The sequence below is a fragment of the Microtus oregoni genome, unplaced genomic scaffold (genome assembly GCF_018167655.1).
Source record: "Microtus oregoni isolate MIOR12 unplaced genomic scaffold, Mior012 000028F_ref0000031, whole genome shotgun sequence".
NCBI classification, from domain to species: Eukaryota; Metazoa; Chordata; class Mammalia; order Rodentia; family Cricetidae; genus Microtus; species Microtus oregoni.
Window position 1 is genome coordinate 9,587,526 of NW_024543087.1, and position 17,954 is coordinate 9,605,479.

At 49.2% G+C, this 17,954-nt stretch overlaps 1 protein-coding gene across 1 annotated transcript in view; it reads left to right on the forward strand.

Moving 5' to 3' along the window:
* Window positions 1-17,954, forward strand: part of Gpd1l (glycerol-3-phosphate dehydrogenase 1 like) — a 39,397-nt gene that overhangs the window by 13,147 nt on the left and 8,296 nt on the right. The window contains exons 2-5 of the mRNA XM_041677248.1: window positions 18-195; window positions 4,008-4,148; window positions 6,901-7,039; window positions 11,243-11,355. Of these exons, the coding sequence (XP_041533182.1) occupies window positions 18-195; window positions 4,008-4,148; window positions 6,901-7,039; window positions 11,243-11,355 (571 nt within the window). The remainder of the gene's footprint in view (window positions 1-17; window positions 196-4,007; window positions 4,149-6,900; window positions 7,040-11,242; window positions 11,356-17,954) is intronic.

The window sequence follows — 17,954 nt, forward strand, 5'->3', positions numbered from 1 at the left end:
CTTCTGTCTCCTTGCAGGGGATCAGCTGTTGCAAAAATCATTGGAAATAATGTAAAGAACCTGCAGAAGTTCGCCTCCACGGTCAAGATGTGGGTCTTCGAGGAAACCGTTAACGGGAGGAAGCTGACAGACATCATCAACAATGACCACGAAAACGTGAAATATCTCCCTGGACACAAGCTGCCAGAAAACGTGGTAAGACCTGGTGGGGGTGGGGGACTGTTGTAATAGGAGCAGCGGGGCTGCGTCCCCAGCACCCCAGCCACCTGGCTAGCTTATGCCCCGAAATAACAACACACAAATTGTATTCATTTAAACACTGCTTGGCCCTTTAGCTCTAGCCCTTACTGGCTAATTCTGATATCCCGATCAACCCATCTCTAATAATCTGTGTGCACTGGTCTTACCGGGAAAGATTCAGCATGTCTGACCTGGGAGAGGCAAAGCAACCTTCCGTTTCCCCCATGTCTCCAATGTCACTTGATTGGCTCTGCTTGTCTTGGATTCTGGTTGGTTTGCTCTTTGAGATAGGTCCTGTGTTTCTTCTGTGGAAATGCGTGTGTGCTCTGTGCCCGTGTGTGCATCAGGTTCAGAAGAGGGCACTGGATCCCTTGGAGCTGGAGTGGCAGAGGCTGTGAAGGACCTGATATCGGTGCTAGGAACCAAACTCTGGTCCTCTTGGAAGAGCAGCACGTTCACTTAACCACCTAGCTACCCCTCCCAGCCTCATTGCTCCCTTTACAAGGACAACAACTGTGTAGGATTAGAGCCCTTCCCAATGACCGTTTCATTAGTTAATTAACATGCTTTTGAAGTTTTAGGCTCCCCCCACCCTAAGACTTGCATGCATGTAGCCCAGGCTGACCTCGTGCACCTATGACACTGAGCTTGTGGTCTTCCTGCTTTCACCTGCTAAGTACAAACACTGCAGCTTCAGGTCACGCCGTGCTGAGAATCAAACCCAGGACGTCACACCTGCTCACTGGGGCAGGGGAGTTGGGAGACTGAGAGAGGGTCTCTGCGGTGCAGGCTGGCTCCTTCCCCTCTGTGGGTCAGGTACCTCACTGTCATGCTCCTTTCCTTGTGCCAGCCACCAAGGAACTTGCCCCCTCCACCTGTCCTGTGCCTGGAACTCTGGCTTTCCGCTTTTGACTTTCTAGGTACCCAGGGTACTACCATGGTGCTGTCCTTTTTATTTTCAGACATGAGCTCCCTAGGTTGCCCAGGCAGGCCTTGAACTTGTGATCCTCCTGCCTCACTCCCCTGCGTAGCTGAGATTATAAATCTGTGCCTTGGGGGCAGGTAGATTAATAGTAGGGAATGTGAAGCTGCTGGGTGATTAGGAGCCTGCGCACTGAGGAATGGAAGAAGCACCGTGCATCAAATAAGACAGCCGGACATCCTGGGCATCCTCACTCACCACCTCCTTCCCCAGGCATCAAATAAGACAGCCGGACATCCTGGGCATCCTCACTCACCACCTCCTTCCCCAGGCATCAAATAAGACAGCCGGGCATCCTGGGCATCCTTGCTGACCACCTCCCTCCCCAGGCATCAAATAAGACAGCGGGCATCCTCACTCACCACCTCCCTCCCCAGGCATCAAATAAGACAGCCGGGCATCCTGGGCATCCTCACTCACCACCTCCCTCCCCAGGCAGTGTAGATGGGGCAAAGGCTCACACCCAGGACTCAGTTAATGCCCTGCAGTTGTATCCAAATGAACATTTGCTCTCTGGAGTGGACATTTATGTGACCCTATTCTTGAAAGTGCTCCTGGAAGCCATTTGTACATAGGACTGGAACCTTAAGGTCACAATACATGCATGGCCCTCTCTCCCCTCTAGACCCTCTCTCTCTTCACTCTAGACCCTCTCTATCTTCCCTCTAGGCCCTCTCTCTCATCTCTTGGTCTTCTCTGTAACATGAGGGCCTTCTTGTTGGAGTTTCTGTTCTGCCCAGTTCCCACAGCCACTAAGCCCCAAATAAATCACACAGAGAGGTCTATATTACGTTATAAACTAATTGGCCCATTAGCTCAGGCTTCTTATTAACTGTTGTAACTTATATTAACCCATGTTCTTATCTATGTTAGCCACATGGCTCAGTACCTATTTCAGTGGGGCAGGTCACATCCTGCTTCTTCCGTGTATGGGCCAGGACTTGAGAGGAATGGGCTTCCTCCTTCCCAGCATTCTCCTGTTCTCATTGCCCCACCTTTACTTCCTGCCTGGTTGTCCCACCTATACTTCCTGCCTGGCCAATCAGCATTTATTTAAAACATGATTGACAGAATACAGACAATTCTACCGCACCACCTCTCTCTCCTCTAGGCTCTCTCCTGGCTTCTGTACCCCAGGCTCATTTTTAAGCACTGTCTCCTTGTGACTTGAGAAGAAAGTACAAACAGGATTTCTAGCTCTTTTTTTTTTTAACTGATTTTCTTTTTCTTTCTTTTTTTTTTTCCTAAGGGTTTTTGTGTTTAACAACCTAGGCTGCCCTGGAACTTGCTCTGTAGACCAGGCTGACTTCGAACTCACAGAGATTTGCCTTCCTCTGCCTCCCAAGAGCTGGGACTAAAGGAGTATGCCACCACCACCTGGCTATAATTTTCCTTTGAACTAAACATTTTAAAAAAGATTTTATATTTTAAAGAAAAGATTTTATGTGTATGAGTATTTTGCCTGCATGTATGTCTGTGTACCACATGCATGCCTGATGCCCATGGAGGTCAGAAGAGGGTGCTGAACCCATTGGAACTGGAGTTATAGATGGTTGTGAGCCACCATCTTGGTGCTGAGAATCGAACCCTGGTCCTTTGCAAGAGCAGCAGAAACTGCTGAACCATCTCTCTGGCACCCTTGACACTAGGTCCCATGTATTCGAATCTGGTATATAGCTGAGGACTCCTGATCTTCCTGCCTCCACCTCCCCAGCCCACCACCCCTGGCTTAGGTGGTACTGGGGATCAAACTCAGGGTCTCACGAGTCCTGAGAAGGCTCTCTGCTAACAGAGCCCCATTGCTAGCCCAGCACTGCTATGCATGTCTGTCAGTGAGGCTATGACTTCAGGGTCCAAGTCTACCTTGCATGGACCTAACCCACCGCACACCTTGCCCTACCTGAGGGCCCTGCTCGGGAACCTTCTGTGACAGTGACCGCCCATTTTTGACTTAGCATTTTCACTGGCTCACTAAAAGCTGGCTGGTCTCAGAGTGTGATTTCATTAGACCTAAATAGAGAAGACACTTGTTATTTCCTGTCATTGAAGAGCAATGGTCGATCTGGTTTCATTGCTCTCCACTGGGAACTCGTGTTTGGAGCTCAGCCAGGTGAAGGCTTTGGCATGCCAGCTTCAACTGCCCCTCGGGAGTTGCTTTTCATTGTCTCTCATCTGTCTGCTGAGCTCTGCAAGTTTTTTAAAAAGCATTGTTCTCGTTAAGATTAAAATCCGTATGTCTGTACACATAAGTGAGGTTTTGGTTTGTGACCTTTTGACCTTATATAGCCCAGGCTAGCCTCAAACTTGCTACATGGCCAAAGATAACTTTGGACTCCTGATCCTTCTGCCTTAGCACTTTGGTATCCAGGATTAAAGAGAGGCTGAGGGAGGAGGTGGCCCAGGATACATGGTGACTCCAGGACTGCCTGGACAATAAAGCGTGACCCTGTCTCAAAAACCAATAATAAGAACAATAGAGCGGGCATCTGCACCCTAGCCTGGTGACTCGAGTCTGATGCCCAGAACTTCCACAGAAGAGAGACCTGAGTTGTCCTCTGACCTCCACAGGCATGCCACAACATGTACACACACACACACACCAACAAATAAATAAGATGTAATTTTTAAGCAACACTTATTAAAAGGAAAAGGACACGTCAGGGTCCTTTTCCTAGGAAGAATGGGGTGGAGGCGGCAGAGCCTCATGGCCGTGCGCATTCTGAAGGGGCAAGGGGACGGACTAACTGGCCTTCTGCGGAATTACCCGTCTCCCGATTTGCCGCAGGTCGCTGTCCCGAATCTCAGCGAGGCCGTGCAGGATGCGGACCTGCTGGTGTTTGTCATCCCCCACCAGTTCATCCACAAGATCTGCGATGAGATCACGGGCAAGGTGCCCAAGAAGGCCCTGGGCATCACGCTCATCAAGGTAACCCACGCGTGAAGAGCCGGCAGGAGTCAGGTCCCTGGACCCTGCCTCCTCCAGAGTTCACTCCCTCTTTCCTGTGCTTGCTAAGGTCTGTCGGGCACCTGTCTCGTCGGTCATGACAAACACCTGGCCGGAAGCAGCGTCAGCAGGGAGAGGTTTATTGGCGCCCACTGTCTGAAGCAAGGCTGTCCATTACGGGCCGGGAGGCAAGGCAGGCGTGACTGTAGGCAGCTGCGTGGAGGCAGCCACAAAAGGTCGCTGCTTGTTCACATCTCAGCAGACCAGAATGGAGAAATGCCGAATTTCTTCCGGCACCGCTGGCTGACTGCGTTTTTTGTTTTATTTAATTTGTTTTGTGATGCTGGAACCTTGTGCGTGCCAGGCAAGGACTCTGTACCAGGGGAGCACTGAGCCATAGCCCCAGCCTCCTCTTCCTTTCTCATTCAGTTTGGGAGCCTGGCCCAGGAGATGGCACCACCATTCTCAGGAGTAACTATTCTCTCTTAGTTAATCTTGCATTACCAATGACTGGTCCAGTCAAGGTGAGTTAGCCATCCATGCTGGGTGAGATGGCTTGGTGGGTAAATGTGCCCACTGTGAATCTTGACCTGAATTTGATCCCAGTATTATGGCAGGAATGATATTATTTTTATTGATCATTGTATTTTATTGATTTTTCATCTTCAACTAAAAAGCTCCTTCCATTCATTTAATTTGGTTTCCTAGGCATTCTTCCCTTCCCCAGACAGTTACAGTGTGTAACTGTCTCTTGTAGACCAGGCTGGCCTCAAATTCACAGAGGCCTGCCTCTGCCTCCCAAGTGCTGGGATTAAAGGCATGCACCACCACTGCCTGGCTCCCAGGCATTCTTATATGTGTGTGTACACACAACACACACAAACACAAACACACACACAATATCTAAATCTATAGATAGATAGATAGATAGATAGATAGATAGATATGTGAAATTTTTCTTCGTATAGACTTCTTAAAACAAGTCCACAAACTTCATCAAAAAGCGAGTGATAAACACCATGAATCAGGGAACAGATATGAGCCAGCATCATATACGCACCTATGTGTGTAAGTTTCTAACATAGTCATACAGCTTTGTGTAAGTTTCTAACATAGTCATACAGCGCCAAGGACAACAGCACAGACAGACACTGCAGTGCTCACCTGCAAAAAAGTGATCACCTTTCAAAGAGGACAGTTACATGTAAAATGATCAAGAAAATCAACAAGTGGACTGCGAAGGTGGCTCAGTGGTTAAGAGCACTCACTGCTCCAGTGGAGGGCTGAAGTTTTATTGTTAGCACCCACCTAGAGGCACCTATCTTTAACTCCCAATTCCACGGTACCTGATGCCCTCTGCTGGCCTTTGTGGGAACTGCACTCACAGTAGACATACACGGCAGCCAAAATGTTTATGCACTATAAAAATTAATTTAGTTAAAGAAAATTGAGTGAGGTATAGACAGTATACAGGATGGCTGTTCTGTCAGATGGGAGAAGGGTGGAAGAAGAGGAGGAACCTGGGGAGAGGACCCCCCCACTCTGCCTGTTGTGGAAGGAGCCAATGAAGGAGCTAGCCAAAATTTATTTTATTAATTATGTGTGTGTCTAAGTATGGGTGTGTACACATGAGTGAAGGTGCCTTCGCAGGCAGAGGCATCGGATCCCCTGGAGCTGGAACCAAGCGCAGGTCTATCTCCCCCACCCTAGAGAAAAGAATCTTTATGTCATAGCGACTGGCCTGCCGGTGTGGCACCAGCTTATAATGGGCGCCATACTTTGTGCAGCCAGAGCCAGATGACAGTGTGGTTGTCCTTGTCACGGGGTTGCCCACTATTCCCTTGTTGGTGATGGATGGGACTAAACTGGGGTCTTCCTACCTTGGGGGTAGTGTATGCTATGGGTCCAGTCCCTTCTGTCCAGGAGCCCTGGAAGGAGCCACTGGGCCTGTGTGCTCCCAGGTCAGAGTTCCTATTCTTCAAAGGAACCTTAACTCCCCCGAGGGTCTCTGCAAACACTATGACCAGCAGACTGTCGATTCTCCAGAGATAAGAAGACAGTCTGGTTTAGCATGACTCAGCTGGTGTTGCTTCTAACGTTGAGAGTCAGACTCGGCTGGTGGTGGGTCAAACTTTGAGAGTCATTTATTTTAGGCATATTTAAGCACAGCACAATTTGGTAAAAAAAAAAAAAATCCTGGTGATAATTAACTCAATCCTGTGTGCACAGTAAAGCCCAAGACATGACTGCACCAAAGCTCTGTGTAAAGACACGTGACATTTTCCATTAAGATGGGCTTTATAGACTGACTGAGAAAAACACACTCACACTAGGGCCTGGGGGAGAATCTGGTGTGGTGTCAAAGGTCAGCAGGCTATTAACCACGTCTGTTCCCAGCTCTGGTCAGGAGACAGGTTATACATCCTCACTTTAATGAGCCAACCCCACGTGTCCTCATTCCGGGTTCCCCTGGTGCTCATCTGCCTCCCACACCATCTTACACACTAGTTGCTTCATCCTATTCCTTCCTGTGTGTTTGATAGAGACAGAGTCTCGCTCTGTATCCCAAGCTGACTCCCAACTTTCTATGCAGCCAAGGCTGGCCTTGAACTCACAGCAGTCCTCCTGCCTCACCTGGATTATGAGTCCCCATGCTCAGCTAAGACTACTTACAAAACAAGCGTCTCTCGCCTCTTTGCTTCACAGTCCTCCTGACTTCTCTGCATTTTTCCAGGGCATAGATGAGGGCCCCGAAGGGCTGAAGCTCATCTCCGACATCATCAGAGAGAAGATGGGCATTGACATCAGCGTGCTGATGGGGGCCAACATCGCCAGTGAGGTGGCTGCGGAGAAGTTCTGTGAGACCACCATTGGTGAGGCTGCCGAGGGCCCTAGCAGTACTGGGGTTAGCCTGTACTACTTGCCCCCCCTCCAGCCCCTGCTTGGTTCTTCCTCTCTTCCCTGCTTTGGAGCTGGAGGCTCAGGGCCTCATATTGCTACACACATGCTCTACCTATGAACTCAAGCCTGTAATTCCAGTATTCTAATAGGTGGAGGCAGGAGGATTAGGATTACCTGGTGAATTTGAGGCCATCGTGGGCTACCTGAGACCCTGTCTGAGTAGAAAGCAGGGAAGAGGTGCCGGGGAGATGGATCAGTCAGTAAAGTGTCTGCTACAGGAGACCTGAGTTCAGATCCTTAGAGGAAAAAAATCAGGCTTAGGATCAGGTGTCTGTAATCCCAGTCCGGGAGGCGGAGACTGGAGGATCCCAAGGACTTGCTGGGATCCTCGCCAGTCATTGACTCCAGGATCCACAAAAGACCCTACTTGTAAAAAAAGCTGGAGAGGCCGAAGAGATGGCTCAGCACCTATTGCTCTTATAGAAAAGCCAGGCTCAGTCCCCAGCATCTACATGGAGGCTCAGGAATGCCTGTAACTTCAGAGAGATCCAGTGCTCTCTCTGGCCTCCATGGACACCAGGCATATATATGGCGCACATACAGACATGTAAGCAAAACACCCACACGTGTTTCAAAATAAAAACAAGGTGACAGGTTATTGAGGAAGATACCGAGAATTGACGTCTGGCCTCCATGCCTTTACAGATTTATTTTTATCTATATGTCTGGGGAAGGGTGGTATACACACAATGCAGCTGTTTCCAGAAGCCAGAGGTGCAGGATGCCCCCGGAGCTGGATTTAGGGGCAATTGTAAACCACGGGACATGAGTGCTGGGCATTGAACTCAAGTCCTCGTAGGTGCCCAACCACTGAGCCCCCGCTTCTGCTCACTTCATTATTTGATGGTGCTGGGCCATGGGCATGCTGCAGCTCTACCACTGAGCTCCGTCTCCAGCCTCCGGGTCTCCTCCGGGTCTCTGGATGCATGACATGAAGGACCAGCGGATGTTTAATTGTAGAGCCAGGAGTCTCAGCTGACTTGTGAATTCTATGGGGAGACGAAATGCTGTCGTAGCTTGTGCTGCCCCCTCGTGGAGAAAATGCCTTTCATGCTCCCTATTTTACAAAACCAGTGTGCTTTTTAAAGCAAACAGGATTCCATACTTAGTCACAGAAGTCCTGCAAGGGCCATACATCCTACATATATAACATTGTTCCTGACATCATGTGATCCGAAAAGTAATATGGAATGGGGGGGGACTGCCCACCTGGCCTTCACACACACAGGCAAGCACCTTGCACAAACGACACACAATTACAGTCACACACATTCACTAATGCTTGGGCACGTGCGCACACGCACACCAGCAAATGTCAGCTGACTTCATAATTATGGGGCCAGAGCCCTGTTCCCACCAAGACTGTTTTCTTTCTGAATCTTACTTAACTTTGCAGCCATCCTGGGAGTACCCAGTGTTTTTTCTCAGGAGGCAACTGGGGGAGGTTAAATCAAAGATGTGCAAGCTTGGCTTCTGTCTGAAATCACCCAGGGAGCCTCAAAAACTAGCCACACTCTTCCACGCTGGGGCTGTGATTTAATAGATCTGGGCCACGGCCTGGTTACCGGTGTTCTTAGCTCCCGGGGTGGTGGCATGAGCAGGCAAGCCTGGGAACAGCTGGTCCCCACCTGGAGACAGACGGAGCCCTGGGCTGGAGTCTTCTGGGGTGTTCCAATGTCCTGATAGTTGCTGCCAGCTTGTGGCCTACGGTCCTGACTTAGAACCTGGGAAGAGGATTAGTCTAGTCCGCCAGCACCCCTCCAGTCAGGGCAGATTTCACACACTGGCATTATGGGTAAGATTTCACTTTGTTTGCTTTTCCTTCGTTGCTGCTGTTGTGATCTGGTGTTTTTGGAATCAGTTTCTCCGTGTGGCCCAGGCTAACTGGAGCTCACGGCTCCTGTCTCAGCCTCACAGACACTAGGTTTATATGCAGCGTATCGATCGCCAGTGTTGATTTCTAATGGTTTGCCTTGCTTCACTTTTTGAGACAGGGCCTCACTCTGTTGACCAGGCTGGCCTTGAACTCATGGACATCCACCCACATCTGCCTCCAGACTGCTGTCCTCACACCTGACTGTACTTGTATTAGTCGGGGATTCTCTAGAGTCTCAGCACTTATGGAATGAATGTCTCTCTACATAGCTATAAGGGAATCTGCTGGAATGCCTTACAGGCTGCAGCCCCACAGTGACTAGTTATGAATGGAAAGCCCAGGAATCCAGTAGCTGCTCAGCCCCATGAGTCTGGGTGTCTCAGCTGGTCTGCTAAAATCCTGAAGAAGGAATGGATACGCTGACAGGACGTGGGCCAGCAGGCTAAGAACACACCCTTCCTTCCGCTGTCCTTATATAGGCTTCCAGCAGAAGGTGTAGCCCGGGCTAAAGGTGAGCCTTCTACTAGTGGAGAGGTCTGGATTAAAGGCGCTGACTTGCCTCGAAATCACAAGTGTGCCCTCCATTTCTGGATCACACTTCATCCCAGACACAGCCTAGTCCACAAGCACGAATGTTCAATCAGAGGCGTCCAAAACACGCGAGGATAAAGCAGTTGAGTGTATGAAGCTGAGGAGAACCCAGCATGCCATGTCCTGCTCCAGAGGAGGGGAACATGGCCGTGGCCGGGATGGGTTCTCTGACTGCGTGTCTATCCGACAGCATTTGTGGACAGCAGATTCTAAATCGCACACAGATCTTACATTCCATTTCGAGAAAAACTTTTCATGTTTAATAAGCTTAAAATGTATGTCAGATGTACTACATTCAGTAAATTAAAGGTATCTATTGAATTGTAAATAATTGGTTCTAGTATTAGGAATAACCAAACTTCTTTTTTTCAAAATTAATTATTTTGTGTAGGGTGAGTGTTTATGTCAAGGACACATGAAGGTCAGAGGGCAACTGTGGCATTGGTCCTCCCCTTCCACCTCTACCTGGCTAGAACTCGAGTTTCTAGGCTTCCACAGTAAGACATTTACCCACCGGGCCACCTTGCCGGGCCACCTTGCCGGCCCATGGTGGTCTTTAATTTTTGAGACAAGGGTGTTATGCGTCATAAGCTGGCCTTGAACCCCTGTACTCTTTGCCTAAACCTCTCAAGCACTAGCAAGGGATATCATTATTTTCTATTTCCGCTATCTGAACTGAAGTTTACCCTAAAAAAGCCACACCTATGTTAAAAATTCTGCAAGGCTCGCTGACTTGCTCACCGACTTAGTTATTGTAGAGATTTGGGGTGCTATAGATCCAAATTCTCTCAGTCTGTCTTTAGCCCCCTTTATAGCCACGTATTAGCCACCTGTGACCCAGGTAAAACCTTTTGGAATGCATCAGCTTCGCAGCCATTGGCATCTACCAACCTGGAGCTAAGATGTCACCGAGTGGCACCTGAAGCCTGTGACAAAATGTGACAAAAAATTCTGCACTGTTGTGACCCCTCCTGACGTTCCCACCAGTGTATCTGGAAAGCACCTTGATTCTTGATTTTCTTCTGTTCTGGAATTATGAATGGTTCGTGAGACTGTTAATCATGGTGGCACAGCTTGAACCTGTGTTCCTAGCCGTGGTCACTCATTTGAAATTCCCGTTTACTTAGATGTGAGAGCTATGGTTTTGTGTCCATAGCTATGCGTATGCATGCGTGGGCATGTGTGTGAAGAGCCCATGTTACTTTTGTAATAAAAGTTAACACTTTAAGCCGGGCGGTGGTGGCGCACACCTGTAATCCCAGCACTCGGGAGGCAGAGGCAGGCGGATCTCTGTGAGTTCGAGACCAGCCTGGTCTACAGAGCTAGTTCCAGGACAGGCTCCAAAACCACAGAGAAACCCTATCTCAAAAAACAACAACAACAAAAAAAAAGTTAACACTTTAATGTCTGCTGGGTGTAGTAGTGGGCACAGGTTGGGCAGTGGTGGCTCATGCCTTTAATCCAGCACTCGGGAGGCAGAGGCAGGAGGATCTCAGTGAGTTTGAGGCCAGCCTGGTCTACAGAGCAAGTCCAGGACAGCCAGGACTGTTATACAGAGAAACCCAGTCTCAAATCTCCCCTCCCACCCACCCAAAAAAAGTGGACAGAAGCCATGTCACTAGTCTCTCTCTCTCCTAACCCCCTACAGGTAGCAAGGTGCTGCTGAACGGCCTTCTCTTCAAAGAGCTGCTGCAGACACCCAACTTCCGGATCACTGTGGTGGATGATGCAGACACAGTGGAGCTTTGTGGTGCTCTGAAGGTAAAGTCGGCCTTGGCATCCCACCTGGGGAGGAGGTCCTCAGGCTAGACCAGTGCTGGCAGTCTAATGTGGAGCTAGCTGTGTGTTGGCATCCCACCCAGGGGAGTTGGTTCTCAGGCTAGACCAGTGCTGGAAGTCAGTGTGGAGCGTGGGCTCTTTGTGCTGGCTGGTTGGTCATCTCTGTGTTTGTGTGCTCAGGTCTGTGCACGCAGAAGTCAGGACATCACCAGTTCATGTCCTTGACTCCACTTGGTTTGAGACAAGGTCTCTCTGCCATTCATTCACTGAATGGTGCAGCAGACCAGATGGCCCGCAGCCTTCCTGGCTTCCCCTTTCAGGCTGGGATTACAGATGTGCCCTGCTGTGTCCAGTTTCACTGGGTGCTGGGGGTTGGTTCAAGTGGTCAGGCTTGCATGACAAATGCATTAGCCACTGAGCCATCTCTCCGGCCATGACCTTGCTCCTGTCAGAGGCACCTGTGAAAACTAGCTAGCCTCATCTTAGCCTCCTGACTTTCCTCTTTCCTACATGGTAGACTCTGTCTCGTAACTCTTATTTATAAATATCAGTGAATTGTGATTTTCTTAAAGTTGTTTTTAGATGACTTTTATTTGTGTGCATGTTTTGCTTGAAAGCATGTATGTGTACTGCATGCATGCCTGGGGCCGCAGAGGCCAGAAGAGGGCACTGGACCTCTGAAGATTGTAGGCTGTCACGGGGTGGTGGGAACGAACCTGCGCTGGAGCAGCAGCTGCTCTTAAGCACTGAGCCATTGCCCCTTTAGCCCCAAATTGTTGTTTTCTGAAAAATTGTTATCTATCATTAAGATTTTATTCTTATTTTTGTGCATGTCAGTCTGAGTATGGGCACATGTATGCCGATGCCCACAGAAGCCAGGAGAAAGCATCAGATTCCCAGGAGCTGGAGTTTCAGGTGCTTGTGAGCCACCTGACATGAGTGCTGGGAATCAAACTCTGGTCCTTTGGAAAGGCAGCAAGTGCTCCGAACCACCAAGTCATCTCTCCAGCCCCATTTATTTTTTCTGTTTATGTGTATATGTGAATGCCTGCACTGTTGTCCATGTACCGAATGTACACAGTGTTCTTGGAGGCCAGAAGAGGGCACTGGCTGCCTTGGAACTACCATATAGAAAGAAGGTTGTAAGCTGCTTCGTGTGGGCTGGGAATGGACCCGGATCCTCTGCCAAAGCAGCCAGAGCTCTTGCCCTTGGCTCTGTCTCCGACTCCAGCATCTTGTTCTCTGGGGGTGCCAAGGCAGCCACTTGTGTTTGGTTTCTCGATGGTTTCCATCCCCCTTCCTCACCCTGAAGTTATTTTGAATGGGAATTGATTTCCTCTCGCTTCACTCCATGGGCTTCTCATTCTTGTCACCATGAAAGAGTTGTCTCCCGATGACGAGAGGCTTTTTTCAAAGAATAGTTTATCTTTGTTCCCTGAGGTGGAAAGAAACAGTTCTCGATTGGCCGGTGACCAGGGGTTTTCAGGGGGCAAAAATCTCAGCAGATTTGATCACTGAGTCAATCAGCACTAGCCCCAAACATGCAAGAGGCGGCCTGCATCTGCCAAGAACGGTGTCCTGCCGTGGGGCAGGGCTGAGGGGTCTGTGAAGCTAAAACAAGGGAACAGAGCAGTGGAGGAGACCTGGCCAGCAGCAGTAGGTTCTACACAGTTATTGCAAAAATTGATGCAGTTGTTTTTGGGGTTGTTTGCTTTTTGAGATAGGGCATCAAGTAGCACTGTCTGCTTTCCAGCTCAATAAGTTGGTGAGAATGACCTTGAGCTTCTGATCCTCCTGCCTCCACCTTCTAGGCACTGAGATTACAGGTCTGGGCACCACGTTTGGTTTAGGTGGCAGCTGAGCCACACTCCCAGCCTTCTTTTTCTTTGTTGGGTACGGGGCCTTGCACAAATCTGAGGGCAGGCACTTTGCTGCTGAAATGTACCCCAGGCTTTTTAGGGTTTATTTTGAAGTAGCATCAAACTAAAATGCCCAGAGTGGCTTTCAACATTTTACATAGCCCAGACCGACCTGGAACCCACTCTTTCCCTGTGCTGAATGCTGCCTCCACGCCCAGCACTTTCTGTCGGTATAGACTCCTGCTTCCAGGAAAAGCTCTGGGACCTAATGCTTTCCTGGTGGGTCAGTCTGATGAGGTGGCATTTGGTGAGAGACTCCATTCAGACAAGTCTGTTCTGTGGGGTCTCCTGTAGAAGTGCCGTCCAAAAGTAATGGCTTCCCATCGTCTTAATTAAGAATAGGTCTTTAATCCCAGCATTTGGGAGGCAGAGGCAGGCAGATAAGTATGAGTTCAAGGCCAGCCTGGTCTATAGAGCAAGTTCCTGGACAGCCAGAGCTACAACCCTGTCTCGAAAAACCAAAGCAAAAAGAATAGGTCAAGAGAAATGTTTCTGCACTTGTCCCTCTGTCCTGAGTGAAGAACAGTCTGAGGAAGCAGGGCTACCACAACAGCGTCCATGAGCTTTCTCCCCAGCAGTCAGAACTGGTTGACCCTGCCTATTTGGGAGTGCAAAAATGGAGGCTGGACCGGTGAGATGACCCTGGGTAAAGCCACCTTCTACCAAGCCTGGCAACCTCAGTTAGTCCCTGTGGGTGTGACGAGAGAACTGACTCTTAGTTGTCCTTTGACCTCCATGCATGCCCAGGAGTGTGCACACACACTAGATATATACACATGGATGGATGGATGGATGGATGGATGGATGGATGGACACACAGACAGACAAAAGAAATAAATGGATGAATAGATGGGTGGGTGGATGATAGATAAGTAGATAGATAGATAGATAGATAGATAGATTAGATGAATGGCACTTTCTTTTCTTATTATTTCTTTTTTTATTATTATTTCTTTTTTTTTTTTTTTTTTTTTTGGTTTTTCGAGACAGGGTTTCTCTGTGGTTTTGGAGCCTGTCCTGGAACTAGCTCTTGTAGACCAGGCTGGTCTCGAACTCACAGAGATCCGCCTGCCTCTGCCTCCCGATTATTATTTCTTTTCTTATTATTTCTACTCTTATTTCTTATTTCGTTTTGAGGCAGGGTCTCTCAATGTAGCCCTGGCTGTCCTAGAATTCGATATGTAGACCAGGTTGTCCTCACAGCAATCTGCCTGCCTTTGCCTCCAGAGTACTGGGATTAAGGTTGTGTGCCACCACACCTGGCTTTAGTAAAGGTAATTTTTAAAAAGCAGAGTGGTAGGGATGTAAGCTCTATTGGTAAAATTCTTGCCCAGCATGCAGGAAGTCATGTGTTTAATTTCTAGCACCACATAAGCGGGATGTGATGTGCACACCTGTAATCCCAGCACTGGGCAGCTGGAGGCAAGAGGATTGAAAATTCAAGGTCATCCTTGGCTACATAAGAAGTTGGAAGTCAGCCTCCTGTCCCCCTTGACTTCTCAGTATAAACCCAAATACCCAGCAGTTCAGTCCAAAGCTGCTTCTGGAGTTGGAGCAGCTGGGAAGGGTGCCTGGCGATTGGCAACCAACTGCCTGTTTCCAGCGAGACTTGCCAAGGTGAACACGGAAGCCAGAAGGAAAGCACCTGCCCCCTCTTTCCCAGGAAGCCTACATCCTCCTTTCTAGTCAGAATTTAAAACCACTTTTTAGAATTAAGATTGTATGGTCACAAAATGCAATGCACACTTTAAAACTTCTAACCAGCTAAGACTTAGTCTGCCAGGCGGCATGCATCTGCGTTTCTGTGTATGGGGTCACTGTGCCAGTGATGTGCTGGCGGGCTTCTTTCCACAGTCATCAAGGCACTGGCTTTGGCGGCTTTCTATTGGGTGAGATTTTTATGGCTTTTAATAGTCCTCTGTTAAACTAATGACCACTTAGCAGCGGGGGACATTGTGAATGCCTAATCACTCAGCACGAGCCAGAAGCTGTGCGATCCTGTCTTTAAGTGGCCGGCGGGGAGATGATGTGAAATCCCACCCGGAACAAAGGGTGATGGGTGAGAAGACTCTAGATGGATGGTTCTAGAAAGCTTCTGTTAATGGGGGTTGCTGTGCACCTGTGAGTGGATTCATGCATGCAGGACAGTGATAGAGAGGGAGGTGGAGGCAGAGGGAGGGGGACCCAGAGCCCCTTGTTACTCTTCCTCAGGGGCTGTCCAGCCTACACCAGGACTAGAGATTTAAAACTGAGAAGTAGGAACTTTCACTGTTAATTGAATCCAGCCATGGCACCCCATGGCACAGATAAGGCGATCAGAATCCAGAGTAAATGACCTGAGTGTCCTTTCTCACCAGCACCGTCCCTGTCCACACCTCTGCCTCACAGTCCTGCTTGGGTGCTCCTCTCTCCTGATGTTCACCTCTCCCCTTTGGCAGAAGGACTAGAGCCTGGACTCAGGCAGGGGAAAGCTATTTTTTACGCTGGTTCTGTTGGGTTAGCTTGCTACTTCCCATTGGAGATACCAGCTCATGATGCTTGGCTGTGACCTCGTCACGGGACAGCTTGGGCTTTGGGCACAGGCCAGAGTAAGAAAAACATCAGCAGAAGCCCTTGGTAGAGATGTTGGGCTTCTTTCTGTTTCTCTAACACTCAAGAAGTGGCGTTAATGTCTGAAGATTTCAGTTAGGGTCTGTCTTGTATGTATCCCTGTGTGCGTGTATGTGATATGTGTTTGCAGGTATGCACACCGGTGCACCCTTGGTCAATATCAGGTGTCTCTTCCAAGCCTTCTTCACCTTACCTTCTGAGAGGGGCCCCTCACTGAGTCCGCAGCTCTCCAATCTGGCTGGCTAGTGAGCTCCAGGGGTCCACTTGTTTCTGTCCCCAGACTTGGGGCTACGGGCATGCACTCACTCTCTGCCTGGGTGTTGGTGGCTATGCTTGTCCTGAAAGCTCTTTGCCCACTGAGACATCTTCCCAGTGCTCTCTTATTTTTTTACATGTTCAAAAAATATCACTTAAAAAAATATAATATAGCTTTACACTGAGACATAGAGCCGCAAGCACAGGTGGAGGTGAAGATGTTGCAGTTGCACCACCGAGAATGTCCACAAACCACTTCTAGACGTCTTATTATTTCCTTCTAAGACAGTGTCTCACTGTGTAACCTCGACCGGCCTGGAACTCACTATACAGAGGAGGCTGGCCTCTGCCTTCCGTGCAGGGATTAAAGGCAGCCGCCACCACACCTAGGTTGACCTCCTTTAGAAACTCCACTCTGAAAGACTTGCCAGCCGAAGGAAAAGAGTAAGTGCACATAAAAGTAAGATGACTTATTTCATGTACGCGGGTATTTCACTGCATGCATGTCTGTGCACCACATGCATGCCTGTGTCTGCAGAAGCCAGAAGAAGGGCATCGTATCCCCTGGTACTGGAGTTACAGAGGTTTTATAAGCTGTTTAGTGGGCACTGGGAATTGAACCTGGGTCCTCAGGAAGAGCAACCAGAGCTCTTAACCTCTGAGCCATCTCTAAAAGCAGCACACAGTCCTGCAGAGACACTGTCCTGTTTGCTTTCTAAAGTACTGCATCTCAGGTTTGGTCAGCAGAGACCACGTATTCATTTCTTTTCCTGCTGACAGAATAAATACCCTGACAAAAGCAACCAGTGTGGGCTTAGAGTTCCCGGAGGATGGAGGAGGCATGGCATCAGGAGCAGGAAGCTGGCAGATCACACTGCACACACATCCAGGCAGCAAAGAACAGGCAGTGGGGCCCGGCTCTACATCTTCTAAGCACACCCTGGTTCTGTTCACCAACGGGGACATTAGTTTCTGATTGCAGATAGGTAGGAACAGCCCGGCTAGCTCCTCTGCTGGGCCTGTCTGCAGACTAATCATGGTGTCTCCGTTGCTTCTCTCATTGCTGTGACCAAATAACCTGAGGGAAGCAACTGAAAGGAAAGTTTATTCCAGCTCACATCCCTGGGGATTAGACCATAGTGGCGGGAAAGACATGAAGGCAGGCGGGAAGACAAAGTGACAGGAACAGGGGCCCCAGCAGGTCACACTGTACCTGCAGTCAGGAAGCCAAGAAAGATGGATGCTGGTGATCAGATCTTTTTCCCTTTTTTATTCAGTGTGGGACCTTGTCCCAGAATGGTACCACCCATGTTTGGGGGGGGGGGGGACTTCTCACCTCAGCTACCCAGGAAGGATGATCCCTTGCCGTGTGCCTGGAGGCACTCCTGGGTGATTCCAGATACCAAGCTGATGAGTAATGTCCACCCCATGGTCAGTTTGCATGTGCCCCCTGGTCGGTCACACCTGCCTGGCTGGCACACACGTGGCAGGTCTCATCTGTTACACACACCAGTTATACTCTGGCCAGCCTTTAATTTCCTGTCATCCAGATGTCTTGTTGGTTTTTCCGCTAACTTAACTCCAGCACCCATGGCTGTGGAGTCATTTCTGTTCTAGCTAGCGCTGTGTAGTCTGAACCTGAGTCATGTCGCCATTATCAGAAAGATCAGTGAGGTGGCTCAGTGGGTAGAGGCAGTTGCTGCACAAGCCTGAGGACAACTCTCCAGAACCCACATAAAGGTGGACAGAGAGAACAGAGGCCACCAAGTTGACCTCTGACCTCCACATGCACACATC